Below are 27,761 nucleotides of genomic sequence, written 5' to 3'. Positions count from 1 at the left end.
TAGACAGGGTAGATTCAGAAAGAATGTTCCCAATTATGGGGGAATCAAGATCGAGGGGGTGATAGATTGAGGATAAGGAGTAAACCTTTTAGAACTGAGGTGAGGAAAAATGTCTTCACCCAGAGGGTGGTGAATGTGTGGAATTCACTCCCACAGAAAGTAGCTGAGCCCAAAACTTTGTGTGATTTCAAGAAGAAATTAGATATAGCTCTTGGGGCTATAAAGGAATCAATGGATATGGGGAAAGGGGGGATCAGGATATTGAATTTGATGATCAGCCATGATCACAATGAATGGCAGAGCAGGCTGGAAGGGCTAAATAGAACATAGAACATTACAGCGCAGTACAGGCCCTTCGGCCCTCGATGTTGCGCCGACCAGTGAAACCAATCTAAAGCCCCTCTAATCTACACTATTCCAATATCATCCATATGTTTATCCAATAACCATTTGAATGCTCTTAATGTTGACGAGTCCACTACTGCTGCAGGCAGGGCATTCCACACCCTTACTACTCTCTGAGTAAAGAACCTACCTCTGACATCTGTCCTATATCTCTCACCCCTCAATTTAAAGCTATGTCCCCTTGTGTTAGCCATCACCATCCGAGGAAAAAGGCTCTCACTATCCACCCTATCTAATCCTCTGATCATCTTCTATGCCTCGATTAAGTCACCTCTTAACCTTCTTCTCTCTAACGAAAACAACCTCAAGCCCCTCAGCCTTTCCTCATACGATTTTCCCACCATACCAGGCAACATCCTGGTAAATCTCCTCTGCACCCTTTTCAACACTTCCACATCCTTCCTATAATGCGGCGACCAGAACTGTACGCAATACTCCAAGTGCGGCCGCACCAGAATTTTGGACAGTTGCAACATGACCTCCTGGATCTGAAACTCAATCCCTCTACCAATAAAAGCTAACACACCGTACGCCTTCTTAACAACCCTATCAACTTGGGTGCCAACTTTCAGGGATCTAAGCACATGGACACCCAGATCCCTCTGTTCATCCACACTACCAAGTATCTTACCATTAGCCCAGTACTCTGTATTCCTGTTACCCCTTCCAAAGAGAATCACCTCACACTTTTCCGCATTAAACTCCATTTGCCACCTCTCAGCCCAGCTCTGCAGCTTATCTATGTCCCTCTGTAACCTGCCACTTCCCTCCGCACTGTCTCCAACTCCACCGACTTTAGTGTCATCCACAAATTTACTAACCCATCCTTCTATGCCCTCATCCAGGTCATTAATAAAAATAACAAACAGCAGTGGCCCCAAAACAGATCCTTGCGGTACACTACTAGTAACTGAACTCCAGGATGAATATTTCCCATCAACCACCACCCTCTGTTTTCTTCCAGCTAGCCAATTTCTGATCCAAACCACTAAATCACCCTCAATCCCATGTGTCCGTATTTTCTGTAAAAGCTTACCATGGGGAACTTTATCAAACGCTTTGCTGAAATCCATATACACCACATCAACCGCTTTACCCTCATCCACCTCTTTGGTCACCTTCTCAAAGAACTCAATAAGGTTTGTGAGGCACGACCTATCCTTCACAAAACCGTGCTGACTATCCCTAATCAAATTATTCCTTTCCAGGTGATTATAAATCCTATCTCTTATAATCCTTTCCAATACTTTGCCCACAACAGAAGTAAGGCTCACCGGTCTATAATTACCAGGGTTGTCCCTACTCCCCTTCTTGAACAAGGGGACAACATTTGCTATCCTCCAGTCTTCTGGCACTGTTCCAGTAGACAATGACGACCCAAAGATCAAAGCCAAAGGCTCTGCAATCTCCTCTCTAGCCTCCCAGAGAATCCTAGGATAAATCCCATCCGGCCCAGGGAACTTATCTATTTTTACCCTTTCCAGAATTGCTAACACCTCCTCCCTATGAACCTCAATCCCATCCAGTCCAACAGCCTGCATCTCAGTACTCCCCTCGACAACACTGTCCCTCTCCAGTGTGAATACCGACGAAAAATATTCATTTAGTGCCTCTCCTATCTCTTCAGGCTCCACGCACAACTTCCCACTCCTGTTTTTGACTGGCCCTAATCTTACCCGAGTCATTCTTTTACTCCTGACATACCTATAGAAAGCTTTAGGGTTTTCCTTGATCCTACCTGCCAAAGACTTCTCATGTCACCTCCTGGCTCTTCTAAACTCTCTCTTTAGGTCCTTCCTGGCTAACTTGTAACTTTCAAGCTCCCTAACTGAGCCTTCACGTCTCATCCTTACATAAGCTTCCTTCTTCCTCTTCACAAGAGATTCAACCTCCTTAGTAAACCACGGTTCCCTCACACGTCTGCTTCCTCCCTGCCTGACAGGTACATATTTATCAAGGACGCGTAGTAGCTGTTCCTTGAACAAGTTCCACATTTCAATTGTGCCCATCCCCTGCAGGTTCCTTCCCCAACCTATGCCAGCTAAATCTCGCCTAATCGCATCATAATTTCCTTTCCCCCAGCTATAACTCTTGCCCTTTGGTATATACCTATCCCTTTCCATAGCTAAGGTAAACGTAATCGAATTGTGGTCACTGTCACCAAAGTGCTCACCTACCTCCAAATCTAACACCTGGCCTGGTTCATTACCCAGTACCAAATCCAATGTGGCCTCGCCTCTTGTTGGTCTATCTACATACACACCTACTGGAAGAAGGTGTAACTGGGGTGATCAGTAAGTTTGCGGACGACACAAAATTGGCAGGACTTGCAGATAGTGAGGAGCATTGTCAGAAGCTACAGAAGGATATAAATAGGCTGGAAATTTGGGCAAAGAAATGGCAGATGGAGTTCAATCCTGATAAATGCGAAGTGATGCATTTTGGTAGAAATAATGTAGGGAGGAGCTATATGATAAATGGCAGAACTATAAAGGGTGTAGATACGCAGAGGGACCTGGGTGTGCAAGTCCACAGATCCTTGAAAGTGACGTCACAGGTGGAGAAGGTGGTGAAGAAGGCATATGGCATGCTTGCCTTTATAGGACGGGGCATAGAGTATAAAAGTTGGGGTCTGATGTTGCAGATGTATAGAACGTTGGTTAGGCCGCATCTGGAATACTGCGTCCAGTTCTGGTCGCCACACTACCAGAAGGACGTGGAGGCTTTGGAGAGAGTACAGAGGAGGTTTACCAGGATGTTACCTGGTATGGAGGGGCTTAGTTATGAGGCGAGATTGGGTAAATTGGGGTTGTTCTCCCTGGAAAGACGGAGAATGAAGGGAGACTTAATAGAGGTGTATAAAATTATGAAAGGCATAGATAGGGTGAACGGTGGGAAGCTTTTCCCCAGGTCGGTGGTGACGTTCACGAGGGGTCATAGGTTCAAGGTGAAGGGGGCGAGGTTTAACACAGATATCAGATGGACATATTTTACACAGAGGGTGGTGGGGGCCTGGAATGCGCTGCCAGGCAAGGTGGTGGAGGCGGACACACTGGGAACGTTTAAGACTTATCTAGACAGCCATATGAATGGAGTGGGAATGGAGGGATGCAAAAGAATGGTCTAGTTTGGACCAGGGAGCGGCGCGGGCTTGGAGGGCTGAAGGGCCTGTTCCTGTGCTGTATTGTTCTTTGTTCTTTGTAAGGATCGTTGTCAAGTCATCGCAAGTTTTGATTTCTGACTTTGCTGGTTGAGCTATATTCCAGAACAAATTAAAGATTTTACTTCCTATTGTACTGAGGAAAACTGGCATGAGCAAATTGTTTTCAATTGTTTTCGGACAATGCAGTGAAAACACTGTGTATAGGAACTCCATGATTAATTTCCTTAATCGAAACGTCCCATGGATCAGAGTTGACCCACCATTTCTCTTGCAGGCACTAAAGTTAACATTTATTTATTAGTCACAAGTAGGCTGACATTCACACTGCAATGAAGTTACTGTGAAAATCCCCCAGTTGCCACACTCCGGCACCTGTTTGGTACACTGAGGGAGAATTTAGCATGGCCAATCCACCTAACCTGCACATCTTTGGACTGTGGGAGGAAACTGGAGCACCCGGTGGAAACCCACGCAGACACGGGGAGAACGTGGACACTCCACATAGACAGTGGCCCAAGCCGGGAATCGAACCCGGGTCCCTGGCACTGTGAGACAGCAGTGCTAACCACTGTGCCACCATGCTGCCCCACCCTAGCAATGTGAGACTGTTCTCTCTCTCTCTCTATATATATGTATATATATATTTAACACAGTACTGCCCTTTAGACTTGATGTATTTTTCTAAATGTCCCCAGCAATAGAAAACAATCTCTTGTTTTCAAATATGCCACACTGCCCGGAATCTCACTCTGATCTGATTGGGGAATAAATCTATTTTAAAAGCTAAACAGAGAACTTTTTCTTACTTGGTCTTCCTGCACTGGCGCTTGAACCCTTAATCCTGTTGCTGATTTTCCCCAGTGTTCCAACATTTGAAATGTGAGGACTCACAAGATCTCTTCTGGCCAAAACAACATCCCAACTTCAGAGAATCTTGACAGTGCAGAAGAAGGCCATTCGGCCATTGAGCCTGCACCAATAACCATCCCAACCAGGCCCTATCCCTGTTGCTCCATATATTTACTCTGCTATTTGCACTGACACAATTGGACAATTTATTATGGCCAATCCACCTCACCTTTTGTAATGTCCTAACTACATTTAGAGTTGTGGATTGTAAACAATAAAAATAAATATATAAAATGTGGTTTGGACATGCAGACTCAAAGTAACAACAATAGATTTATTGAAGGAGCTTTTGCTAGTGTAAAGTACAAACTGAAACGAAAACAGCAGTCTGTGCAGAACCCTTATGACATTCCCATCAAATCATATTTTTTAAATTCATTCGTGGGACATGGGCATCGCTGACTGGGGCAGCATTTATTGCCCATCCCTAGTTGCCCTTGAGAAGGTGGGAGTCAGCTGCCTTCTTGATTCGCTGCAGTCCATGTTCTGTGGGTTGTCCCACAATGCCATTAAGGAGGGAATTCCACAATTTTGACCCAGCGAATGTGAAGGAATGGTGATAAATTTCCAAATTTTTATTTGAGAGACAGGATCTGCAGGCATTTAGAGATGCAAGGACTGATTAGGGACAGTCAGCATGGCTTTGTGAATGGAAAATCTCACAAATTTAATTGAGTTTTTTGAAGGGGTAACCAAGAAGGTAGATGAGGGCAGTGCAGTTGATGTTGTCTACATGGACTTTAGCAAATACGGACTTTAGAAAATACGGACACATGGGATTGAGGGTGATTTCGTGGTTTGGATCAGGAATTGGCTAGCTGGAAGAAAACAAAGGGTGGTGGTTGATGGGAAATATTCATCCTGGAGTTCAGTTACTGGTGGTGTACCGCAAGGATCTGTTTTGGGGCCACTGCTGTTTGTCATTTTTATTAATGACCTGGATGAGGGCGTGGAAGGATGGATTAGTAAATTTGCGGATGACACTAAAGTCGGTGGAGTGGTAGACAGTGCGGAGGGAAGTGGCAGGTTACAGAGGGACATAGATAAGCTGCAGAGCTGGGCTGAGAGGTGGCAAATGGAGTTTAATGCGGAAAAGTGTGAGGTGATTCACTTTGGAAGGAGTAACAGGAATACAGAGTACTGGGCTAATGGTAAGATACTTGGTAGTGTGGATGAACAGAGGGATCTGGGTGTCCATGTGCATAGATCCCTAAAAGTTGGCACCCAGGTTGATAGGGTTGTTAAGAAGGCGTACGGTGTGTTAGCTTTTATTGGTCGAGGGATTGAGTTTCAGAGCCAGGAGGTCATGCTGCAACTGTACAAAACTCTGTTGCAGCCGCATTTGGAGTATTGTGTACAGTTCTGGTCGCCGTATTATAGGAAAGATGTGGAAGTGTCGGAAAGGGTGCAGAGGAGATTTACCAGGATGTTGCCTGGTATGGTGGGAAAATCATATGAGGAAAGGCTGAGGGGCTTGAAGTTGTTTTCGTTAGAGAGAAGAAGGTTAAGAGGTGACTTAATAGAGGCATACAAGATGATCAGAGGATTAGATAGGGTGGATAGTGAGAGCTTTTTCCTCGGATGGTGTTGGCTAGCATGAGGGGACATAGCTTTAAATTGAGGGGTGAGAGATATAGGACAGATGTTAGAGGTAGGTTCTTTACTCAGAGAGTAGTAAGGGCATGGAATGCCCTGCCTGCAGCAGTAGTGGACTCATCAACATTAAGAGCATTCAAATGGTTATTGGATAAACATATGGATGACATTGGAATAGTGTAGATTAGAGGGGCTTTAGATTGGTACCACTGGTCGGCGCAACATCGAGGGCCGAAGGGCCTGTACTGCGCTGTAATGTTCTATGTTTAGCAAGGCCTTTGACAAAGTACCGCATGGTAGGTTGTTGCATAAGGTTAAATCTCACATGATCCAGGGTGAGGTATCTAAATGGATACAAAATTGGCTTCTTGATAGAAGCCAGAGAGTCGTTGCTGAGAGTTGTTTTTCAAACTGGAGGCCTGTGACCAGCGGTGTGCCTCAGGGATCAGTGCTGGCCCACTGTTATGTGTCATTTATATTAATGATTTGGATGAGAATATAGGGGGCATGGTTAGTAAGTTTGCAGAAGACACCAAGATTGGTGGCATAGTGAAGAAAGTTATCTCCAATTGCAATGGGATCTTGATCAATTGGACCAGTGGGCTGATGAATGGCAGATGGAATTCAATTTAGACAAATGCGAGGTGATGCATTTTTGCAGATTGAACCAGGGCAGGACTTACTCAGTTAATGGTAGGGCGTTGGCGAGAGTTACATGTAACCCCCTGCTGACCACTATATGGGGGCTACTATTTAAATATTCAATCAACAGGATCCCGAATTCTGAGCGGTTGATGTTGATTTGGCTAATTCCGTTTACCCATAAATGTCAGTACTGTAAGTCGGAATATCAAAAATAAATTTAATAACACATATCATTAACAGACATGAAACAGTGAGCTCTGCCTCTCTCTCTCTCTGCCTGGAAAAAGCTCTCTCTCTCTGCACTCTACCTCTCCAGCTCTGCCTCTCTCTCCAGCTCTCTGCCTCTCCCTCTCTCTGCACTCTTCCTCTCCAGCTCTGCCTCTCTCTCCAGCTCTCTGCCTCTCCAGCTCTGCCTCTCTCTCTCTCTGCACTCTTCCTCTCCAGCTCTGCCTCTCCCTCCAGCTCTCTTCCTCTTCACTTCCTGGCGCCTTTTTTTTTCTCCCGCCCCCAGTGCAATCCCATTGGCCCAGCCCACATCACTCAACCAACAGCATCCTGTTCACAGCACCCACCCTGCAAACATGACACTGAAGCCCACCAGGGATAAAGAACACTGGTAACTGTCTTCCCCACAAATTTTCCTCAGTCCCTTACATTCTCCCCCCACCAAAAATACAGCATGCCCCCATGCTGAAGTACATGACATAGGACCCAGATAACCAATTACACCATGTACCTTATAGTGTGATGACTGGTATAATAGTGGGTGAAAAGAGTGGTACCTTATTTATACATGACGAGCACTGAGCAAAGGAGTTACACCACCATGTATGACAACTATTGCAGTGTTCAGGAAAATGCCTAGTGGGTGGCGTAGCTGAGTGAACACTTGTATGTCCTACTACTACAGACTTTGCACACGGCTCTCCCAGCTTTGTATAATGGAAACGGTCTGCTGGCTTTCTCTCTCTCTGTGATCTCCTTATCTCTGGTTCTGGATTGGCTATGTTAGATGTGTCTGTAGTGTAAGTGCCCTCAACAGAACTGTCTGATTCTACTTCCCTTTGCTCAGTTACTATCTCTTCTATCACAACAGGTAGCCCTTCTGAAGATTCTGAGCTCGCTGCGACTTCTGTCACCTCTGTAGCATTTGTGGGGGGATTGGACTCTGTAAGCATGACATCCTGTTCCGGTTGTTCACAGATTCCCTCCGGATTGTCAATGATCAAGTCCTCTGGGTAATGTCCATACTCTGACTCTGAGTCTGAAGAGTTTTGATCTCCCAGGGGCACATCAGCTGCGGAGTCATCTTTGTGAACCTCAGGAGTTTGATTCCTTTCTTTTGCTTTTCTGCGCCTGAGGGCTCTTGGAGAGGGAGTAGGCTTTGAGTCAACCTCAGTGCTCAATTGGACCTCTTGTCCCAGGGGCAAAATATGATTTCGGTGCATGACCTTAATGGGTCCCGAACCATCTGCAGGCTTTAGACAATAAACAGGAAGATCAGACATTTGACTCTCAACCACATAAGGATTTGCACTCCACCGATCAGCAAGCTTCTGTTTCCCTTTCAGGCCAAGGTTTCGAATGAGGACTCTATCCCCAGGCTTCAAGCAATGGTAGCGCACTCTCTGGTCATACCTCTCCTTGTTACTTTGGTTCATTTTAGCGAAAGTGGCTTGGGCCAACTGATAGGCTGCTTGCAGCTCTTTCTTCATCTTAGACACATACTGCAAGTGGGAAGTTGTTGAGGTCCCATCCGCTGACACGCCAAAGCAAATGTCCACAGGAAGTCTGGCTTCCCTCCCGAACATTAAAAAGTAGGGCGAATACCCGGTAGCTTCATTTGGGGTACAGTTGTACGCGTGGACCAGATGTGCAATGTGCTGACTCCATTTGGACTTTTGACTGGGCTCAAGAGTTCCTAGCATGTTCAACAGGGTTCTATTGAACCTCTCTGGTTGAGGGTCACCTTGTGGGTGGTATGGTGAAGTTCTTGATTTCCTCACACCCAACATGGTCAACATCTCTCTCACCAACTGGCTTTCAAAATCCCGACCCTGGTCTGAATGTATGCGAGCTGGTAGGCCGTAGTGAATGAAGTATTTCTCCCATAGAGTTCTGGCAACCGTTATGGCTCTCTGATCCTTGGTTGGGAATGCTTGTGCATAACGAGTGAAGTGGTCAGTGACTACCAACACATTGCGGGAATCAGGTTCTATGGAGAGAAAGTCAATGCATACAAGATCCATAGGGCCTGAACTTTGGATGTGGGAAAGTGGTGCTGCTCTCTGTGGCAGAGTCTTTCTCTTAATGCAGCGTTCACATGTCTTGCAGTAGGTCTCTACGTCTAGCTTCATGCGGGGCCAGAAGAATCTGTCACAGACGAGTGCATAGGTCTTGTCAAATCCCAGATGTCCATTGTTGTCATGCAGTGACTTCAGAATCATATGGTGGAACTGCTTGGGGAGCACAAGCTGTCGCCGTAAGCGTAGGTCAGACTGTTTGACTGTCCTGTAAAGCAGACCCTGCTCGATTGACCACTTCCCCCACTCTCGTTTCAGAAGTGTAAGATCAGGATGGTTTGTCTGTATTTGACTTGCTGGTGCCTTCTGATTGACAGCTAGCCATATTTCTCCGATACACGGGTCGCTTTTTTGAGCAGCTTGAAGCTCTGCTGGACTGAAAGTGGGCAGCTGATCAGCTACTACTGCAACGGTATGACAGAAAGCCTTGGGAACTGCAGACACATGAGCCCCTATTTGTTCGATCACACATGGATAGGAGTGTCCTGCTCGTGTGCTACTCGACACCGTCTGACAGAGAGCCCGCACTCCTGGAACTGGGATTTCTTGCCATTCATCATCTGGTGTCATGCTGTCATGTGGACGTCGAGACAACGAATCTGCGTCAAGGTTATGCCGGCCTGGTCTATACTTAAGGCTAAAGTTGTAGGTGGACAGTGCTGAGAGCCAACGATGACCAGTGGCATCCAGTTTAGCTGACGTTGTGATGTAGGTCAGGGGATTGTTGTCCGTTCTGACTTGTACAGTAGCTCCGTAAAGATAGTCATGTAGCTTATCCACAATAGCCCACTTGAGAGCCAAAAACTCCAGTTTGTGTGCTGGATAGTTTTTCTCAGATGGCGAGAGACTTTTGCTGATGAATGCAACTGGGCGTAGACCATCATCATGCTCTTGGTATAAGACACCACCTAGTCCGTCTAGGCTAGCATCCACGTGCAGAATGTAAGGCTTCTGTGGATCCGCGAACGCCAATACAGGGGCTTTGGTGAGCCGGGTCTTGAGTCCTTGGAAAGCATGTTCGCATTGCTCACTCCACCGAGAGCCAAAGGGTTCAGAAGGCTTGAAGTCAGTCTTGTCAGGTGAGTTTGCAGTCTGACTCCCCTTGGAGCGGGGACGGGGAGGATATCCTTGAAGGAGTCCGTTGAGGGGACGGCAGAGTTTGGAGAAGTCCTTGACAAAGCGGCGATAGTAGCCACAAAATCCAAGGAAGGATCTGAGCTCTGTCACCGTTTGGGGTCTTGGCCAGGAGACAACAGCCTCTACCTTGGATGGGTCCGTCGCTATTCCGTCCTGCGACACTACATGTCCAACGTAGGTGACAGAAGTCCTGCCAAACTGGCACTTGTCAAGCGACAGCTTCAGACCTTCTTCTTGGAGCCGGTCAAGCACTTTGAGCAACCGCTCCTCGTGTTCTTCGAGGGTTCGTCCAAACACAATGAGATCATCCAGGTACACCAACACCTCCAGAAAGTTCATGTCGCCGACAGTATGTTCCATGACTCTCTGAAAAGTGGCCGGTGCTCCGGAAATTCCCTGAGGCATGCGTTCGAACTGATAAAAACCCAACGGGCAGATAAAAGCGGTCTTCTCCTTGTCAGCCTCACTCATGGGTATTTGATAGTACCCGCTCCTCAGGTCGAGGACTGTGAACCATTTACTCCCAGACAAGCAGTGAAGAGCGTCTTCTATCCTTGGGACAGTGTACTGGTCCAGTATTGTTCGAAGGTTAAGGGTTCGGTAGTCCACACACATTCGTACCTTCCCTGACTTCTTGCGTACGACTACTATTGGCGATGCATAGGGACTACGCGATTCAGAGATGATGCCATGGCTTTGTAGTCCCTGTAGGTGCTGACGCACATCCTCAAAGTCAGCAGGCGACAAACGAAGTGACCTCTCTCGGAAGGGCCTTGCATCCTTCAGTCTTATTTCATGTCTGGTGCTTTTAGAACAACCTACATCCCACTCGTGCTGAGAGAAAACCTCTTTCCTCTCCATCATTTTCTCACAGAGACGCCTCCTTGCCTCCTCTGGCATAGGAGAGGCTCCAAAATCAAAAGAGGAAGGGGTCAGTTCAATTGCAGCTTTATCCGCACACTGTGCCCTCGGCAGAGAAACAGGGGCTACTGGAAAAATATGGGCTACTGGAGTCCCACGTTTCAAGGAGATTTCTCTGGATGACAGGTTCTTCACAGTCACAGTAATGCGTCTGCTGGAAACAACTGATGCAGGATGAACCTCAGGCCTCACCCACAACTCTTCAGGGGAAAAAGTGTCAATAGGCTGATCTGTTAGTGCTAGCTGGTCTGTGAAATCACCAGGAAACTTTGGGAGGCCAGTGACTTTAAACACTTGTCCTGGTTGCAAGGTGATTGGCTTGTGCTGGGTAAACCACACAGTACCATGCTTGTCTACCTCTTCTGTTGTTTCAGACTGGGTGTCTCATAAGCTTCTCGGAGGACGGGGTGTATGGTCAAAGTACCCAAGAAGCGTTCTCCCGCCTGTTCTTTACAGGACTCAACCAACTCTCTCACTAGCCGGGTATTTGTCCCCACCAGCACGGCAATGTTGTTATCTTTCACAGGGTCAGGACATACTAAGGCCAAAGTGTCAACTGTCTGCGGCACTCCGGTTACAGCGGCAGTGAACTCGAGTTGTATGGACAGGTAGCCACCATATGGGTATTGGTGAGAGCTTAAACCCCATATTTCCAGGTCTTCAAGTGGCTGGAGAGGCAAGTGTTTCAGGTAGGTGTCGTAGAAGTTGCGATACAAAATGGTTACTTGGGAGCCACTGTCAAGCAAAGCTCTTGCATAAACTCCTTCTATTTGCACAGGTACACCAGAGATGGGCCCCACTAATCCTGCAGGTAACTGTTTTGAGCCCTCCTTCGCTGGGGGTGGACAGTGGGTGGAACGTATTTCACACGGAACCAAGCACTGTTCCTTCACATGGCTCCTGAAGTTTCCCTGCTTTCTGCTTGCTTTGATCAGCTTCTGATTCACTTTCCTCAGATCCTCGAGTTCTTTGCACTCTCTCCTTGTATGCCCATCTTGCCCACACCTGTAGCAAAAGATTCCTGCCGGCAGTGGTTTGGACATTTTCACTCGGGGCGACGCGTCCCGAACAGCAGCTTCTGGCGCCTGCTGTACGGACCCAGTCCTTGCTGTCGTACTTTCAGATGTGGGGGTAACTGGAACGGTGCTCAACAGCCTGGCCACCTGAGAAGTCAGTTCCCTTACCTCATTTCGTAGGCTGTTCAACTCAGACGTAGCTGAGGACTGCGGTACACTGGCGATGGCTGCGGTAGCAGTAGCTTTCACCCCTTCTCTGGCGCTAATCCAATTTTCTTCCTTTCTCACCTCCCGCATCAGCTGGAAGAAGGAAGGGGGTTTGTCCAGGGTGTGGCTCATCCTTACACGCAGAGCAACCATGTCTCGAGTGAGTGCACCCTTGACTAGCTGTTCCATCCGAGCTCGATTCATGTCTGCAGCCGTAATTCCTCCCTTAAGAAGAGCACGATGGAGAAGTTTGTCAAGGCGATATAGAAAAGCAGAGAGGTTTTCTCCTTCATCCTGGTATGTGTGTCTGAACTTGGCCAAGATGTCGGCTCCACTCTCTGTGGTGCCATAAGCTGTGTCCAGAGCAGATAAATAATTGGTGGCCGTAGCAGTGGGAGTGCTAACTTTCAAAAATTGAACGATGTCAGCAGCAGGCCCTTTTAAACTCTCCACTATACGCTGTCTCTTGGCGGCGTCAGTGCATTGCCACTCGCTGATCATCTGGGTAGCCTGCTCCATCCAGGCATCGTATTCTTCCTCACCTGGGGGTACAGGTTTCAGTCCTGAAAACAGTCTCAGCTTTCTGTAGCTAGGCCCATCGGTAGACACTTGGTTGCACTTGTCCACCAGTTTGCCAATAGCAGTCACTAAATCCATGTTCACATCCACTTTGGGAGCTTGATTTTCTGATACTATGGCCTGAAAATCCTCCATCGACTTGCCTTCCTGTTGTAGTAGTAACAACAGCTTTGTATGGAAAGCATCCTCTTCAGGAACAGCATCCTGTGTGACAAGGCTTTCTAGCGTATGTACAGCCCATGGCCCAGCTTCTCCTTCAATACCTACATCTGGAGGTACAGTGTCAGGGGCTAAATCAATGCTAGTCTCCACTAGTATGAACAACTGTGTGCCAGTAGAATCCCCACGGCGACCACAAATCTTGGTGCGACCAAAGACTTTCACTGTGTTTAAGACCCCAGCAATGGTCTCCTCACTAGTATCTATTGGCACATTGCTCAGTAATATGCCACGAGAAAGACTGATATTCTTTTGGCGGCTCCAGTCAGCGGCCTGAGAAAAATCCATTGTCTTAAGTGAGCTGCTAATACTGTAAAACTTTTCCTGTTGTAATTACTGGGTTAACTGTTACTGACTGACAGAAAAAAAATTATATTTGACCTTATGGGTAAACAGGAATGATCCCAGCGGTGCCTCCAAAAATGTAACCCCCTGCTGACCACTATATGGGGGCTACTATTTAAATATTCAATCAACAGGATCCCGAATTCTTAGCGGTTGATGTTGATTTGGCTAATTCCCTGTTTACCCATAAATGTCAGTACTGTAAGTCGGAATATCAAAAATAAATTTAATAACACATATCATTAACAGACATGAAACAGTGAGTTCTGCCTCTCTCTCTCTCTGCCTGGAAAAAGCTCTCTCTCTCTCTGCACTCTACCTCTCCAGCTCTGCCTCTCTCTCCCTCTCTCTGCACTCTTCCTCTCCAGCTCTGCCTCTCTCTCCAGCTCTCTGCCTCTCTCTCTCTGCACTCTTCCTCTCCAGCTCTGCCTCTCCCTCCAGCTCTCTTCCTCTTCACTTCCTGGCGCCTTTTTGTTTCTCCCGCCCCCAGTGCAATCCCATTGGCCCAGCCCACATCACTCAACCAACAGCATCCTGTTCACAGCACCCACCCTGCAAACAGGACACTGAAGCCCACCAGGGATAAAGAACACTGGTAACTGTCTTCCCCACAAATTTTCCTCAGTCCCTTACATACAGAACAAAGAGATCGAGGGGTACATGTTCATAGCTCCTTGAAAGTGGAGTCACAGGTGGACAGAGTGGTGAAGAAGGCATTCGGCATGCTTAGTTTCATCGGTCAGAACATTGAATACAGGAATTGGGACGTCTTGTTAAAGTTGTACAAGACATTGGTAAGGCCACACTTGGAATACTGTGTGCAATTCTGGTCACCCTATTATAGAAAGGATATTATTAAACTAGAAAGAGTGCAGAAAAGATTTACTAGGATGCTACCGGGATTTGACGGATTGAGTTATAAGGAGAGGCTCAATGGACTGGGACTTTTTTCTCTGGAGCGTAGGAGGCTGAGGGGTGACCTTATAGAGGTCTATAAAATAATGAGGGGCATGGACAAGGTAGATAGTCAATATCTTTTCCCAAAGATAGGCGAGTCTAAAACTAGAGGGCATAGTTTTAAGGGAGAGATACAAAAGTGTCCAGGTGGCAATTTTTTCACACAGAGAGTGGTGAGTGTCTGGAACAAGCTGCCAGAGGTAGTAGTAGAGGCGGGTACAATTTTATCTTTTAAAAAGCATTTAGATAGTTACATGTGTAAGATGGGTATAGAGGGATGTGGGCCAAATGTGGGGAATTGGTATTAACTTAGGGGTTTTAAAAAAAAGGATGGCATGGACAAGTTGGACCAAAGGGCCTGTTTCCATGCTGTAAACCTCCATGACTCTATGACTGTAAGTTAGAATGGTGAGTGGCTTGGAGAAGATTTCAGGTGGTGGTGTTCCCATGTATCTGCTGCCCTTGTCCTTCTGGATGGAAGTGTTTGTAGGTTTGGACGGTGCCTGTCTAAGGATCTTTGGTGAATTGCTGCAGTGCATCTTGTAGATAGAATATTGCTGCTACTGAGAGTTGATGGTGGAGGGTTGAATGTTTGTGGATATGATGCCAATCAAGTGGGCTGCTTTATCCTGGATGGTATCAAGCTTTTTGAGTGTTGTTGGAGCTGCACCCATCTCGGCAAGTCGGGGAGTATTCCATCACATTCTGACTCGTGCCTTGTAGATGGTGGACAGGCTTTGGGGAGTCAGGAGGTGAGTTACTCACTGAATTATTCCTATCCTCTGACCTGCTCTTGTAGCCACAGTGTTTATGTGGTGAGTCCAGTTGAGTTTCTGGTCAATGGCAACCCCAATGGTGTTGACAGTGGGGGTTCAGTGATGGTAAAATCATTGAATGTCAAGGGGCAGTGGTTAGAATGTCTCTTATTGGTGATGGTCATTGCCTGGCATTTGTGTGGCACGAATGTTATTTGCCACTTGTCACCCAAGCCTGGCTATTGTCCAGATCTTGTTGTATTTGAACATGGACTGCCTCAGTATCTGAGGAGTCGCAAATGGTGCTGAACATTGTGCAATCATCGGAGAACATCCCCAATTCTGACCTTATGATAGAGGGAAGATCATTGATGAAGCAGCTGAAGATTATTGGGCCTTGGACAATTCCCTGAGGAACTCCTGCAGAGATGTCCTGGAGCTGAGATGACTGACCTCCACAGCTACAACCATCTTCCTATGTACCAGGTATGACTCCAACCAGTGAAGTTTGCCCCCTGATACCCATTGGTTCCAATTTCACTAGGGCTCCTTGATGCTGCACTCGGTTGAATGCGGCCTTGACGTCAAGGGCTGTCACTCTCACCTCACCCCTGGAATTCAGCTCTTTTGTCCAAGGGTGTAATGAGATCAGGAGTTGAGTGACCCTGGCGAAACCCAAACTGGACATCACTGAACAGGTTATTGCTGAGCAGGTGCTGCTTGATAACACTGTTGATGATCCCTTCCATCACTTTAATGATGATCGAGAATAAACTGATTGGGCAGTGATTGGCCAGGTTGGATTTGTCCTGCTTTTTGCGTACAGGACGTACCTGGGCAATTTTCCACATTGTTGGGTAGATGTCAGTGTTGTAACTGTACTGGAAGAGCTTGGCTAGGGGAGCGGCAAGTTGGAGAATAATTCTTCAGTACTATTGCCAGAGTGTTATGTGCCTCCAACCGTTCCTTGATATCATGTGTGATAGCATGATGACATATGATGTGATGGGCTAATAAAGCAATATGCAACCATTTAAATATATAACATTATTTCTTCGAAGAACCCTATCAAATTGGTTACACATGATTTCCCTTTCACGAAACCATGCTGACTTTTCCCGATTACCTTGAGCTTCTGTAAGTGTCCAGCAATAATCCCTTTAGTGAACAATTCTAACACCTTTTTCATGACTGTCATCAAGCTAAAAAAAGCCTATATTTTCTTGTTTTCTGCCTCCCTCCCTTCTTGAATAAAATGTATTAATTAGTGTCACAAGTAGGCTTACATTAACATTGCAATGAGATTACTGTGAAAGTCCCCGAGTCGCCATACTCTGGCACCTCTTTGGGTGTACTGAGGGAGAATTTAGCATGACCAATGCACCTAACCAGCACATCGTTGGACTGTGGGAGGAAACCAGAGCACCCGGAGGAAACCCACGCAGACACAGGGACAACATGCAAACTCCACACAGTCACCCAAGCTGGGAATCGAACCCGGGTCCCTGGTGCTGTGAGGCAGCAGTGCTAACCCACTGTGCCATTGTATATTAGCTACTTTCCATCTGATGGAACCTTTCCAGAATTTAGGAAATCTGGGGAAAGGAACGTCAATGTACCTTATTAACCACCTCTTTTAAGACCCTATGATGAAGTCCATTGGTGCCTGGAGACATGAGCCCACAGATCCATCATTTGCTCAGTATGCTTCCCTCATGATTGCAATTTCACCAAGTACCCCAAAATCTTTATTAACTGCTAATACTGGGATGTATCTTCTAAAGTAAAGTTTATTGGTCACAAGTTAGGGTTACATTAACGCTGCAGTGAAGTTACTGTGAAACTCCCCTAGTCGCCACACTCTGGCGCCTGTTTGGGTCAATGCACCTAACTAGCACATCTTTCGGACTGTGGGAGGAAACCAGAGTACCCGGAGGAAATCCATGCAGACATGGGGAGAACACGCAAACTCCACACAGTGACCCAAGCCGGGAATGGAACCCGGGTCCCTGGCGCTGAGAGGCAGCTGTGCTAACCACTGTGCCACCGATTATCTATCTGATGCCCATCTATTATCTATCAATATTCTCACACTTTAGAGGACAAACAATCGCTTTACCTACTCTTTTCCTTTTTAAAAATCTGTCAAAACTTTTGCTATCTAGTTTTTTAACATTTCTAGCCATCTTCTTCTCACTCTAATTTCTTTACTCCTCACTAACCATCCCTGTAATGTCCGAACTATGTTCAGGGTTGTGAGTTTTAACAGAAAATCTAAAGACACGGTTTGCACACACAGATTTAAACTAAGATACAACACATTTTATTGAAGAGCTGTTCCCTGCCCCGCACAGAATACAAAACTGAAAGTAAAGCAGCATCCTGTGGCAACACCCTAATGACATCGCCATCGAATCATGTGATCAAAGCAACCTTCAACCCTTTAAATAAAGAACAATTTGCTGCCATTCTTTATATTTTGACCAATCATCTCACTCACCACTCATCTTTGTTATGTTTCCTTCCTTAAGTTTGACGCTTTCCCTAACTTCTTTAGTTATCTGTGGATAGCTTTTCCTCCCTTTACAATGTCTCTTTATGGTAGGAATATACTTATTCAGAGCATGGTTCCTTCAATATCTGTCACTGTTTATTTATTGATCCATTTCCTAGCCGAGTACCAGTTCACTTCACACATTATTCATGCCCACAAGGTCACCCTTATTTAAGTTTAAAATACTAATCTTAGATCCACTCTTCTCACCTTTAAATTGGATCCAAAATTCAATCACAATGTGGTCACTGACAGCCTAGGGGTGCCTTTGCCCAGAGGTCATGAACCCGGTTACATGATACAATACATTACAGTGGACCCCATTGTAACGTGATTTAGCGTGAAATCGGATATGACGCGATGAGTCATTGGACCTTTTTTTTGCTCTTTCCAGTTTAGCGATTTAGCGCGACCCCGATAACATTCGCGATAACATTTTATGAACCCCCAACCATCGCGTTACAACGGGGCTCCACTGGATATCAGTCTTTGTATCTATTAAGCCTGATATAAACAAATCGCTAATTGGATCCTCAACATTCTGCTAAAAGAATCTATCTCCAAAGCATTGAACTCTTATAGCTGGACTTATCTGTACGCCCTGTTTTGAACAAGGATGTATCGCTTGCAATCTCTCTGGGAACTAACCATCGAAGGAAGTTGGAGACATCATGTGCAGTGCCTATGCAATTTCTACTCTCACTTCCCTCAGCATGCTACAGTGCATCTCATCCAGTCCAGGTGCCTTATCAACTTTAGAAGCAGATACAAGGAGCAGGAGCAGGCCACTCAGCCCTTTAAGCCTGCTCCGCCATTCAGTATAATCATGGCTGGTCCTTGATCTCAATGCCATATTCCGGCTGTCTCCCCATATCCTTTGACGTCCTTAAAATCTAACAAATTATCGAATTATCTACATCATAAAAGCAAGTTACCCTGGATGCTGGAATCTGAAACCAAAAGAGAAAATGCTGGAAAATCTCAGCAGGTCTGGCAGCATCTGGAAGGAGAGAAAAGAGCTGACGTTTCAAGTCCAAACGAACCTTTGTCAAAGCAGCTTTGACAAAGGGTCATCTGGACTCAAAACATCAGCTCTTTTCTCTCCTTACAGATGCTGCCAGGCCTGCTGAAATTATCTACCTCCTTATAGAGCCAGAGAGGTTTACATCATGGAAACAGGCCCTTTGGCCCAACTTGTCCATGCCACCCATTTTTTTCTAAAACCCCTAAGCTCACCCCAATTGCGCGCATTTGGCCCTCTGGACACTTTTGTATCTCTGCCCTCTCACCTTAAACCTATGCCCTCTAGTTTTAGACTCCCCTACCTTTGGGAAAAGATATTGACTATCTACCTTGTCTATGCCCCTCATTATTTTATAGACCTCTATAAGGTCACCCCTCAGCCTCTTACGCTCCAGAGAAAAAAGTCCCAGTCTATCCTTATAACTCAATCCATCAAGTCCCGGTAGCATCCAAGTAAATCTTTTCTGCACTCTTTCTAGTTTAATAATATCATTTCTCATAGAAATCATAGAATCATAGAAACCCTACAGTGCAGAAAGAGGCCATTTGGCCCATCGAGTCTGCACCGACCACAATCCCACCCAGGCCCTGCCCCCATATCCCTACATATTTACCCACTAATCCCTCTAACCTACGCATCTCAGGACACTAAGGGGCAATTTTAGCACGGCCAGTCAACCTAACCTGCACATCTTTGGACTGTGGGAGGAAACCGGAGCACCCGGAGGAAACCCACGCAGACACAAGGAGAATGTGCAAATAATTCTAAAATAGGGTGAGCAAAATTGCGCACAGTATTCCAAGTGTAGCCTTACCAACGTCTTGTACAACTTCAACAAGACATCCCAACTCCTGTATTCAATGTTCTGACCGATGAAACCAAGCATGCCGAATGCCTTCTTCACCACTCTGTCCACCTGTGACTCGACTTTCCTTCTTTTGATTTGATTTATTATTGTCACATGTATTGGTATACAATGAAAATTTTTGTTTCTTGCATGCAATACAAAGCAAACCGTACATAGAGACAGAAGTAGAGTACATAGAGATAGAGATTTGGGCGGCACGGTAGCACAGTGGTTAGTGGGCGGCACGGTAGCATGGTGGTTAGCACTGCTGCTTCACAGCTCCAGGAACCTGGGTTCGATTCCTGACTCAGGTCCCTGTCTGTGTGGAGTTTGCACATTCTCATTATGTCTGCGTGGGTTTCCTCCGGGTGCTCCGGTTTCCTCCAACAGTCCAGAGATGTGCGGGTTAGGTTGATTGGCCATGCTAAAATTGCCCCTTAGTGTCCTGAGATGCGTAGGTTAGAGGGATTAGCGGGTAAAATATGTAAGGATATGGGGGTAGGGCCTGGGTGAGATTTGGTCGGTGCAGACTCGATGGGCCGAATGGCCTCTTTCTGCACTGTAGGGTGTCTATGATTCTATTAAATAAAACATAGAACATAGAACAGTACAGCACGGAACAGGCCCTTCGGCCCACGATGTTGTGCCGAGCTTTATCTGAAACCAAGATCAAGCTATCCCATTCCCTATCATCCTGGTGTGCTCCATGTGCCTATCCAATAACCGCTTAAATGTTCCTAAAGTGTCTGACTCCAGTATCACTACAGGCAGTCCATTCCCCACCCCAACCATTCTCTGCGTAAAGAACCTACCTCTGATATCCTTCCTATATCTCCCACCACGAACCCTATAGTTATGCCCCCTTGTAATAGCTCCATTCACCCGAGGAAATAGTCTTTGAACGTTCACTTTATCTGTCCCCTTCATCATTTTATAAACCTCTATTAAGTCTCCCCTCAGCCTCCTGCGCTCCCTCAACCTTTCCTCATAAGACCTACCCTCCAAACCAGGCAGCATCCTGGTAAATCTCCTCTGCACTCTTTCCAGCGCTTCCACATCCTTCTTAGAGCGAGGTGACCAGAACTGCACACAATATTCCAAATGTGGTCTCACCAAGGTCCTGTACAGTTGCAGCATAACCCCATGGCTCTTAAACTCAAACCCCCTGTTAATAAAAGCTAACACACTATAGGCCTTCTTCACAGCTGTATCCACTTGAGTGGCAACTTTTAGAGATCTGTGGATATGGACCCCAAGATCTCTCTGTTCCTCCACAGTCTTCAGAACCCGACCTTTGACCCTGTAATCCACATTTAAATTAGTCCTACCAAAATGAATCACCTCACATTTATCAGGGTTAAACTCCATTTGCCATTTTTCAGCCCAGCTTTGCATCCTATCTATGTCTCTTTGCAGCCTACAACAGCCCTCCACCTCATCCACGACTCCACCAATCTTGGTGTCATCAGCAAATTTACTGATCCACCCTTCAGCCCCCTCCTCTAAGTCATTAATAAAAATCACAAAAAGCAGAGGACCAAGCACTGATCCCTGTGGCACTCCGCTCGCAACCTGCCTCCAATCCGAAAATTTTCCATCCACCACCACCCTCTGTCTTCAATCAGATAGCCAGTTACCTATCCAATCGGCCAACTTTCCCTCTATCCCACACCTCCTCATTTTCATCATAAGCCGACCATGGGGGACCTTACCAAACGCCTTACTAAAATCCATGTATATGACATCAACTGCCCTACCTTCATCAACACACTTAGTTACCTCCTCAAAAAATTCAATCAAATTTGTGAGGCATGACTTGCGCTTCACGAATCCGTGCTGACTATCCCGGATTAATCCGCATCTTTCTAAATGGTCGTAAATCCCATCCCTAAGGACCTTTTCCATCAATTTCCCAACCACCGAAGTAAGACTAACCGGTCTATAATTACCAGGGTCATTTCTATTCCCTTTCTTAAACAGAGGAACAACATTCGCCATTCTCCCGTCCTCTGGCACCATCCCCGTGGACAGCGAGGACCCAAAGATCAAAGCCAAAGGCTCTGCAATCTCATCCCTTGCCTCCCAAAGAATCCTAGGATATATTTCATGAGGCCCAGGGGACTTATCGACCTTCAGTTTATTCAAAACTGCCAAGACATCCTCCCTCCGAACATCTATTTCATCCAGCCTATTAGCCTGTAACACCTTCTCTTCCTCAAAAACATGGCCCTTCTCCTTGGTGAACACTGAAGAAAAGTATTCATTCATCACCTCGCCTATCTCTACTGACTCCATACACAAGTTCCCACTACTGTCCTCGACCGGCCCTAACCTCACCCTGGTCATTCTTTTATTCCTCACATAAGAGTAAAAAGCCTTGGGGTTTTCCTTGATCCGACCAGCCAAGGACTTCTCATGTCCCCTCCTCGCTCTCCTAAGCCCCTTTTTCAGCTCATTCCTTGCTAACATGTAACCCTCAATCGAGCCATCTGAACCTTGTTTCCTCATTCCTACATAAGCTTCCCTCTTCCTTTTCACAAGACATTCCACCTCTTTCGTGAACCATGGTTCCCTCGCTCGGCCATTTCCTCCCTGCCTGACAGGGACGTACCTATCAAGGACACCCAGTATTTGTTCCTTGAAAAAGTTCCGCTTTTCATTAGTGCCTTTCCCTGACAGTTACTGTTCCCAACCTATGCCCCCTAATTCTTGCCTAATCGCATCATAATTACCTCTCCCCCAATTGTAAACCTTGCCCGGACGTACGGCCCGATCCCTCTCCATTGCAATAACAAAAGACACCAAATTGTGGTCACTATCTCCAAAGTGCTCTCCCACAACCAAATCTAACACTTGGCCCGGTTCATTTCCCATTACCAAATCCAATGTGGCCTCACCTCTTGTCGGCTTATCCACACATTGTGTCAGGAAGCCCTCCTGGACACACTGCACAAAAACTGCCCCATCCGAACTATTTGACCTACAAAGGTTCCAATCAATATTTGGAAAGTTAAAGTCCCCCATGACAACTACCCTGTGACCCCCACACATATCCATAATCTGCTTAGCAATTTCTTCCTCCACGGCTCTATTACTATTTGGGGGCCTATAGTAAACTCCTAACGTGACCGCTCCTTTCCTATTTCTAACCTCAGCCCATATTACCTCAGTGTGCAGATCCCCCTCGAAGTGCCTTTCCGCAGCCGTTAAACTATCCTTGATTAACAATGCCACTCCTCCACCTCTTTTACCAGCTTCCCTACGCTTACTGAAACATCTATACCCCGGAACGTCCAACAACCATTCCTGTCCTTGTTCTACCCACGTCTCCGAAATGAGAGAATGCAGAATGTAGTGTTACAGTCACAGCTAGGGTGTAGAGAAAGAGCAGCTTAATGCAAGGTAGGTCCATTCAAAAGTCTGACAGCAGCAGGGAAGAAGCTGTTCTTGAGTCGGTTGGTACATGACCTCAGACTTTTGTATCTGTTTCCTGACGGAAGAAGGTGGAAGAGAGAATGTCCGGGGTGCGTTGGGTCCTTAATTATGCTGGTTGCTTTGCGAAGGCAATGGGAAGTGTAGACAGAGTCAATGGATGGGAGGCTGGTTTGCGTGATGGATTGGGCTACATTCACGAATTTTGTAGTTTCTTGCGGTCTGTGGCAGAGCGGGAGCCATACCAAGCTGTGATACAACCAGAAAGAATGCTTTCTGTGGTGCATCTGTAAATGTTGGTGAGGGTTGTCGGTGACATGCCAAATTTCTTAGTCTTCTGAGAAAGTTGGTGGGCTTTCTTAACTATAGTATTGGCATGGGGGTGATCAGGACAGGTTGTTGGTGATCTGGACACCTAAAAACTTGAGACTCTCGACCCTTTCTATTTCATCCTCGTTGATGTAGACAGGGACATGTTCTCCTTTTTTAATACATTCAGTGAGTTGGCCTCCACAGCCAGCCTTCTGTAGTGGAGAATTCAACAGGTTTGAGTGAAGAAATCTTTCTTCATCTCAGCCCCACTGGCCTGCACATATCCTGAAACTGTGTCCCCTGGTTCGAGGTTCCCCAACCAGGGAAAACATTCTCTCTGCATCTAGTCTGTCCAGCCCTGCTAGAGTTTAATATGTTTCAATCAGGATCTCCTCCCATCCTTCTAAAGGGTCTCATGCGTAAGACCATAAGACATAGGAACAGAATTTAGCCACTTGGCCCATTGAGTTTGCTCCACCATTCAATCATGGCTGATATTTTTCTCATCTCCATTCTCCTACCTTTTCCCCATAATCCCTGATCACCTTATTAATCAAGAACCTATCTGTCTCTGTCTTAAAGACACTCAATGACCTGGCCTCCACAGCCTTCTGCGGCAAACAGTTCCACAGATTCACCACTATCTGGCTGAAGAAATTCCTCCTCATCTCTGTTTTAAAGGATCGTCCCTTTAACCTGTGGTTGTGCACTCTGGCTTTAGTTTTTCCTACTAGTGGAAACACCCTCTCCACGTCCACTCGGGGCGGCACGATAGCACAGTGGTTAGCACTGCTGTTTCACAGCGCCAGGTGCCCGGGTTCGATTCCTGGCTTGGGTCACTGTCTGTTTGGAGTTTGCACGTTCTCCCCGTGGCTGCGTGGGTTTCCTCCGTAAGAAGTCTCACAACACCAGGTTAAAGTCCAACAGGTTTATTTGGTAGCAAACGCCACTCGCTTTCGGAGCGCTGCTCCTTCGTCAGGTGAGTGGGAGTTCTGTTCACAAACAGGGCATATAAAGACACAAATTCAATTTACAGAATAATGAATAATGATTGGAATGCGAGTCTTTACAGCGAATCAAGTCTTAAAGGTATAGACAATGTGAGTGGAGAGAGCATTAGCACAGAGTTTCCTCCCACAGTCCGAAAGACGTGCTGGTTGGGTGCATTGACCTGAACAGCTGCCGGAGTGTGGCGACTCGGGGAATTTCACAGTAACTTCATTGCAGTGTTAATGCAAGCCTTAATTGTGACTGATAAACTCTATCCAGGCCTCGCAGTATCCTGTAAGTTTCAATAAAATCCCCCCTCAGCCTTCTAAATTCCAATGAGTACAGACCCAGAGTCCTCAACCGTTCCTCATACGACAATGTGTCCCATCTTGTCCCTTTCGAGGGATTATACCTCAGCTGCACCCAAACCATCTCCTCTCATTGATCAACTAGCAAATTCCCTGTAAAACCTTCGACTCAAATTTATTTGACCCAGATCCGTTCTTACCCCACTGAAGTTGACTGCCCCCAGTAATGTGTATTTTCGTACTACGGATGAGTCATTGCACTTTCCCCACAGCCAGCCTTGGAATGGATTTGAATGTCCAATCGTTTAGGCGATACAGACGGGTTGGTCTCGTAATCTGAGGCTTTGGTCTTCGCTATTTGCTGGACCATCAATTTTTGTGTCATCTTCAAACTTATAACATCAAAAGCAAAATACTGTGGATTCTGGAAATCTGATCAGGGCAGAACAGTGGCAAATGAAATTTAACCCAGAAAAGTGTGAGGTGATGCATTTTGGGGAAAATAACAAGGCACAGGAATACACAATGAACAATACGACACTTGGAAAAACAGAGGACCAGAGGGATCTTTGAGTGCATGTCCATAGATCACTGGAAGCAGCAGGGCAGGTAGATAAAGGTGGTTAAGAAGCCATATGGAATACCTGACTTTATTAGCCACAGCACTGAGTATAAGAGCAGTGAGGTTGTGCTGGAGCTGTACAAAACACTGGACAGACCACAGCTGGAATACTGGGTGCAGTTCTGGTTGCCACACTCTTTCATTAGGGTACTGGACCAGAAGCCCAATTTATATTAGGAATCCACATGACCCCCAACAATTTCGGTTGTTGTAAAACTGTGAGGAAAGGATATTTCATATCCAAGAACCAATCAAACGCATTGAAGTGGACTTCTCTCGCCACTATTTTTCAAGAATGGCAAAACATTGGGACAGCGGGGTGGGCACCCTATCCCAGGAGAAGCAAAGCAGGGCAAATCTCGGGTTGCCAATGCCGGAATGTTCTCAAATCTGGGCTCTGGGGATGTGCACATCAGCTTCCTCAACATCTGCTCAGGTAGGCAAGCAGGCACCCCGGGTGAGGGGAGGCGCCTCGGGCTCCCCCCCGGGCAAGGGGAGGCGCCTCGGGCACACCCCGGGCGAGGGGAGGTGGGCACCCTGGACGAGGGGAGGCACCGCAGGCACCCTGGGTGAGGGGGCCACCGTGGGCACCCTGGGTGAGAGCGGGCGCCGTGGGCATCCCCCGAGTGAAGGAAGGTGCCACGGGTACCCTGAGCAAGGGCAGGTGCCACGGGCACTTCGGCAGAGCATTAAGGAGGCTTTTGGACAAAGGAAGGCACAGTTGTTTTATTCATTCGTGGGACACAGGCATCACTAGCTGGCCAGCATTTATTGCCCATCCCGAGTTGCTCCTGTTCAGAGGGGAGTTAAGAGTCAACCACATTGCTGTGGCTCTGGAGTCAAATGCAGCCAGACTAGGTAGGGACGGCAGATTTCCTTCCCTAAAGGACATTAGCGAACCAGATGGGTTTTACCAACAATGGTTTCATGGTCATCAGTGGATTATTAATTCCAGATTATTTTTATTGAATTCAAATTCCACCAGCTGCTGTGCTGGGATTCGAACCCGGGTCCCCCAGCTGGTTTTCAGGATTAATAGTCTCACGACAATGCCACTCGGCCATCGCCTCCCCTTCACTCAAAGATAGGTGGAAGCATAGCAGTTCGAGGGATTTCTTAAAGAGAGAGAGAGAGAGTTTGGAGAATTGCAGTGTTCAGAATGCTTCGGTTAAGTCTTGGCAATGAGACCCGAGAGAGGAGCAAGGAAGCGAACGGTGAAGGAAGTGTGTAGCTGGCTACTCGGGAGTGAAAAGGGATTGGAGCTCCTCACAGCGGCTCATCATCACGCTCTCTCGCCTCCTCGTCAGGAAGCTGCTGCCCTTGGAGACCAGAATTTAAACCATCTTCCTCAGCACCATTCACAGCCACCTCCCCATCTTCCCAGGGCTTCTCCTCATCGTCCGACTGGTCTGAGTTGTCGTCTTCCAAGTAGCGGTAGCCTCGCACCTTGTGCCGAGGTTTGGGGATGCGGGGAATGCGGAACGGGACGCGGCGCTCCAGCTTCCTCTCCATCCACAGGTAGCAGAGAACAGCAACGACTAGGGTGACCAAGAGGATTGATAACTTCACCTGGAGCAACACCACAAAGAGTTAGATACAGAGTAAAGCTCCCCCGACACTGTCTGCATCAAATACTCCCAGGACAGGTACTGCACACGGTTAGATATAGAGTAAAGCTCCCTCTACACTGTCCCCATTAAACACTTCCAGGACAGACACAGCACGGGGTTAGATACAGAGTAAAGCACAATCGACACTGTCCCCCATCAAACATTTCCAGGACAGATAGAGCATGGGGTTAGACACAGAGTAAAGCTCCATCTACACTCCTCGTCAAACACCCCCAGGACAGGTTCAGCACGGGGTTAAATACAGAGTAAAGTTCCCTCTACACTGCCCGCATCAAACACTCCCAGGACAGGTACAACACGGGGTTAGATACAGAGTAAAGCTCCCTCTACATTGGCCCAATCAAACACTCCCAGGACAGGTAATAGTATGGGGTTAGATGCAGAATAAAGCTCTCTTGACACAGTCCCCATCAAACACTCTCTGGACAGGTAAAGCATGCGGTTAGATACAGAGTGAAGCTCTCTCTGCAAGTGTCCCCCATCAAACACTCCCAGGTCAGGTACAGCACAGGGCTAGATCCAGAGTAAAGCTCCCTCTCCACTGTCCCCATCTGCCACTCAAAGGACACATCCAGCAACGGGGTAGATAGTGTACAGGGAGCTTGACTCTGTTTCCATCAAACATTCACAGGACAGGTACAGCACAGGGTTAGATACAGAGTCCAGCACGCTCTACACTGTTGCCATCAAACACTCCCAGGCCATTTACAGCTCAGGGTTAGATACAGAGTAAAGCTCCCTCTACACTGTCAAGCCGGGAATCGAACCCAGGTCCCTGGAGCTGTGAAGCAGCAATGCTAACCACTGTGCTACCGTGCCACCCATTCGAGCTCACACTACACTGTCCCCCATCAATCATTTCCAGGACATTTACAGCACCGTGT

General features: G+C 46.9%; 1 protein-coding gene across 1 annotated transcript in view; it reads right to left on the bottom strand.

The window, feature by feature from the left end:
• Positions 1-24,241: 24,241 nt before the first annotated feature.
• unc93b1 (unc-93 homolog B1, TLR signaling regulator) overlaps positions 24,242-27,761 on the bottom strand; it is a 50,349-nt gene continuing 46,829 nt past the window's right edge. The window contains exon 12 of the mRNA XM_078239904.1: positions 24,242-26,815. Within this exon, the coding sequence (XP_078096030.1) occupies positions 26,513-26,815 (303 nt within the window). The 3' untranslated portion in view covers positions 24,242-26,512. The remainder of the gene's footprint in view (positions 26,816-27,761) is intronic.

This window comes from Mustelus asterias, chromosome 23 (genome assembly GCF_964213995.1).
Source record: "Mustelus asterias chromosome 23, sMusAst1.hap1.1, whole genome shotgun sequence".
Classification (NCBI taxonomy): domain Eukaryota; kingdom Metazoa; phylum Chordata; class Chondrichthyes; order Carcharhiniformes; family Triakidae; genus Mustelus; species Mustelus asterias.
This window is presented reverse-complemented; position numbering and strand designations above follow the sequence as displayed.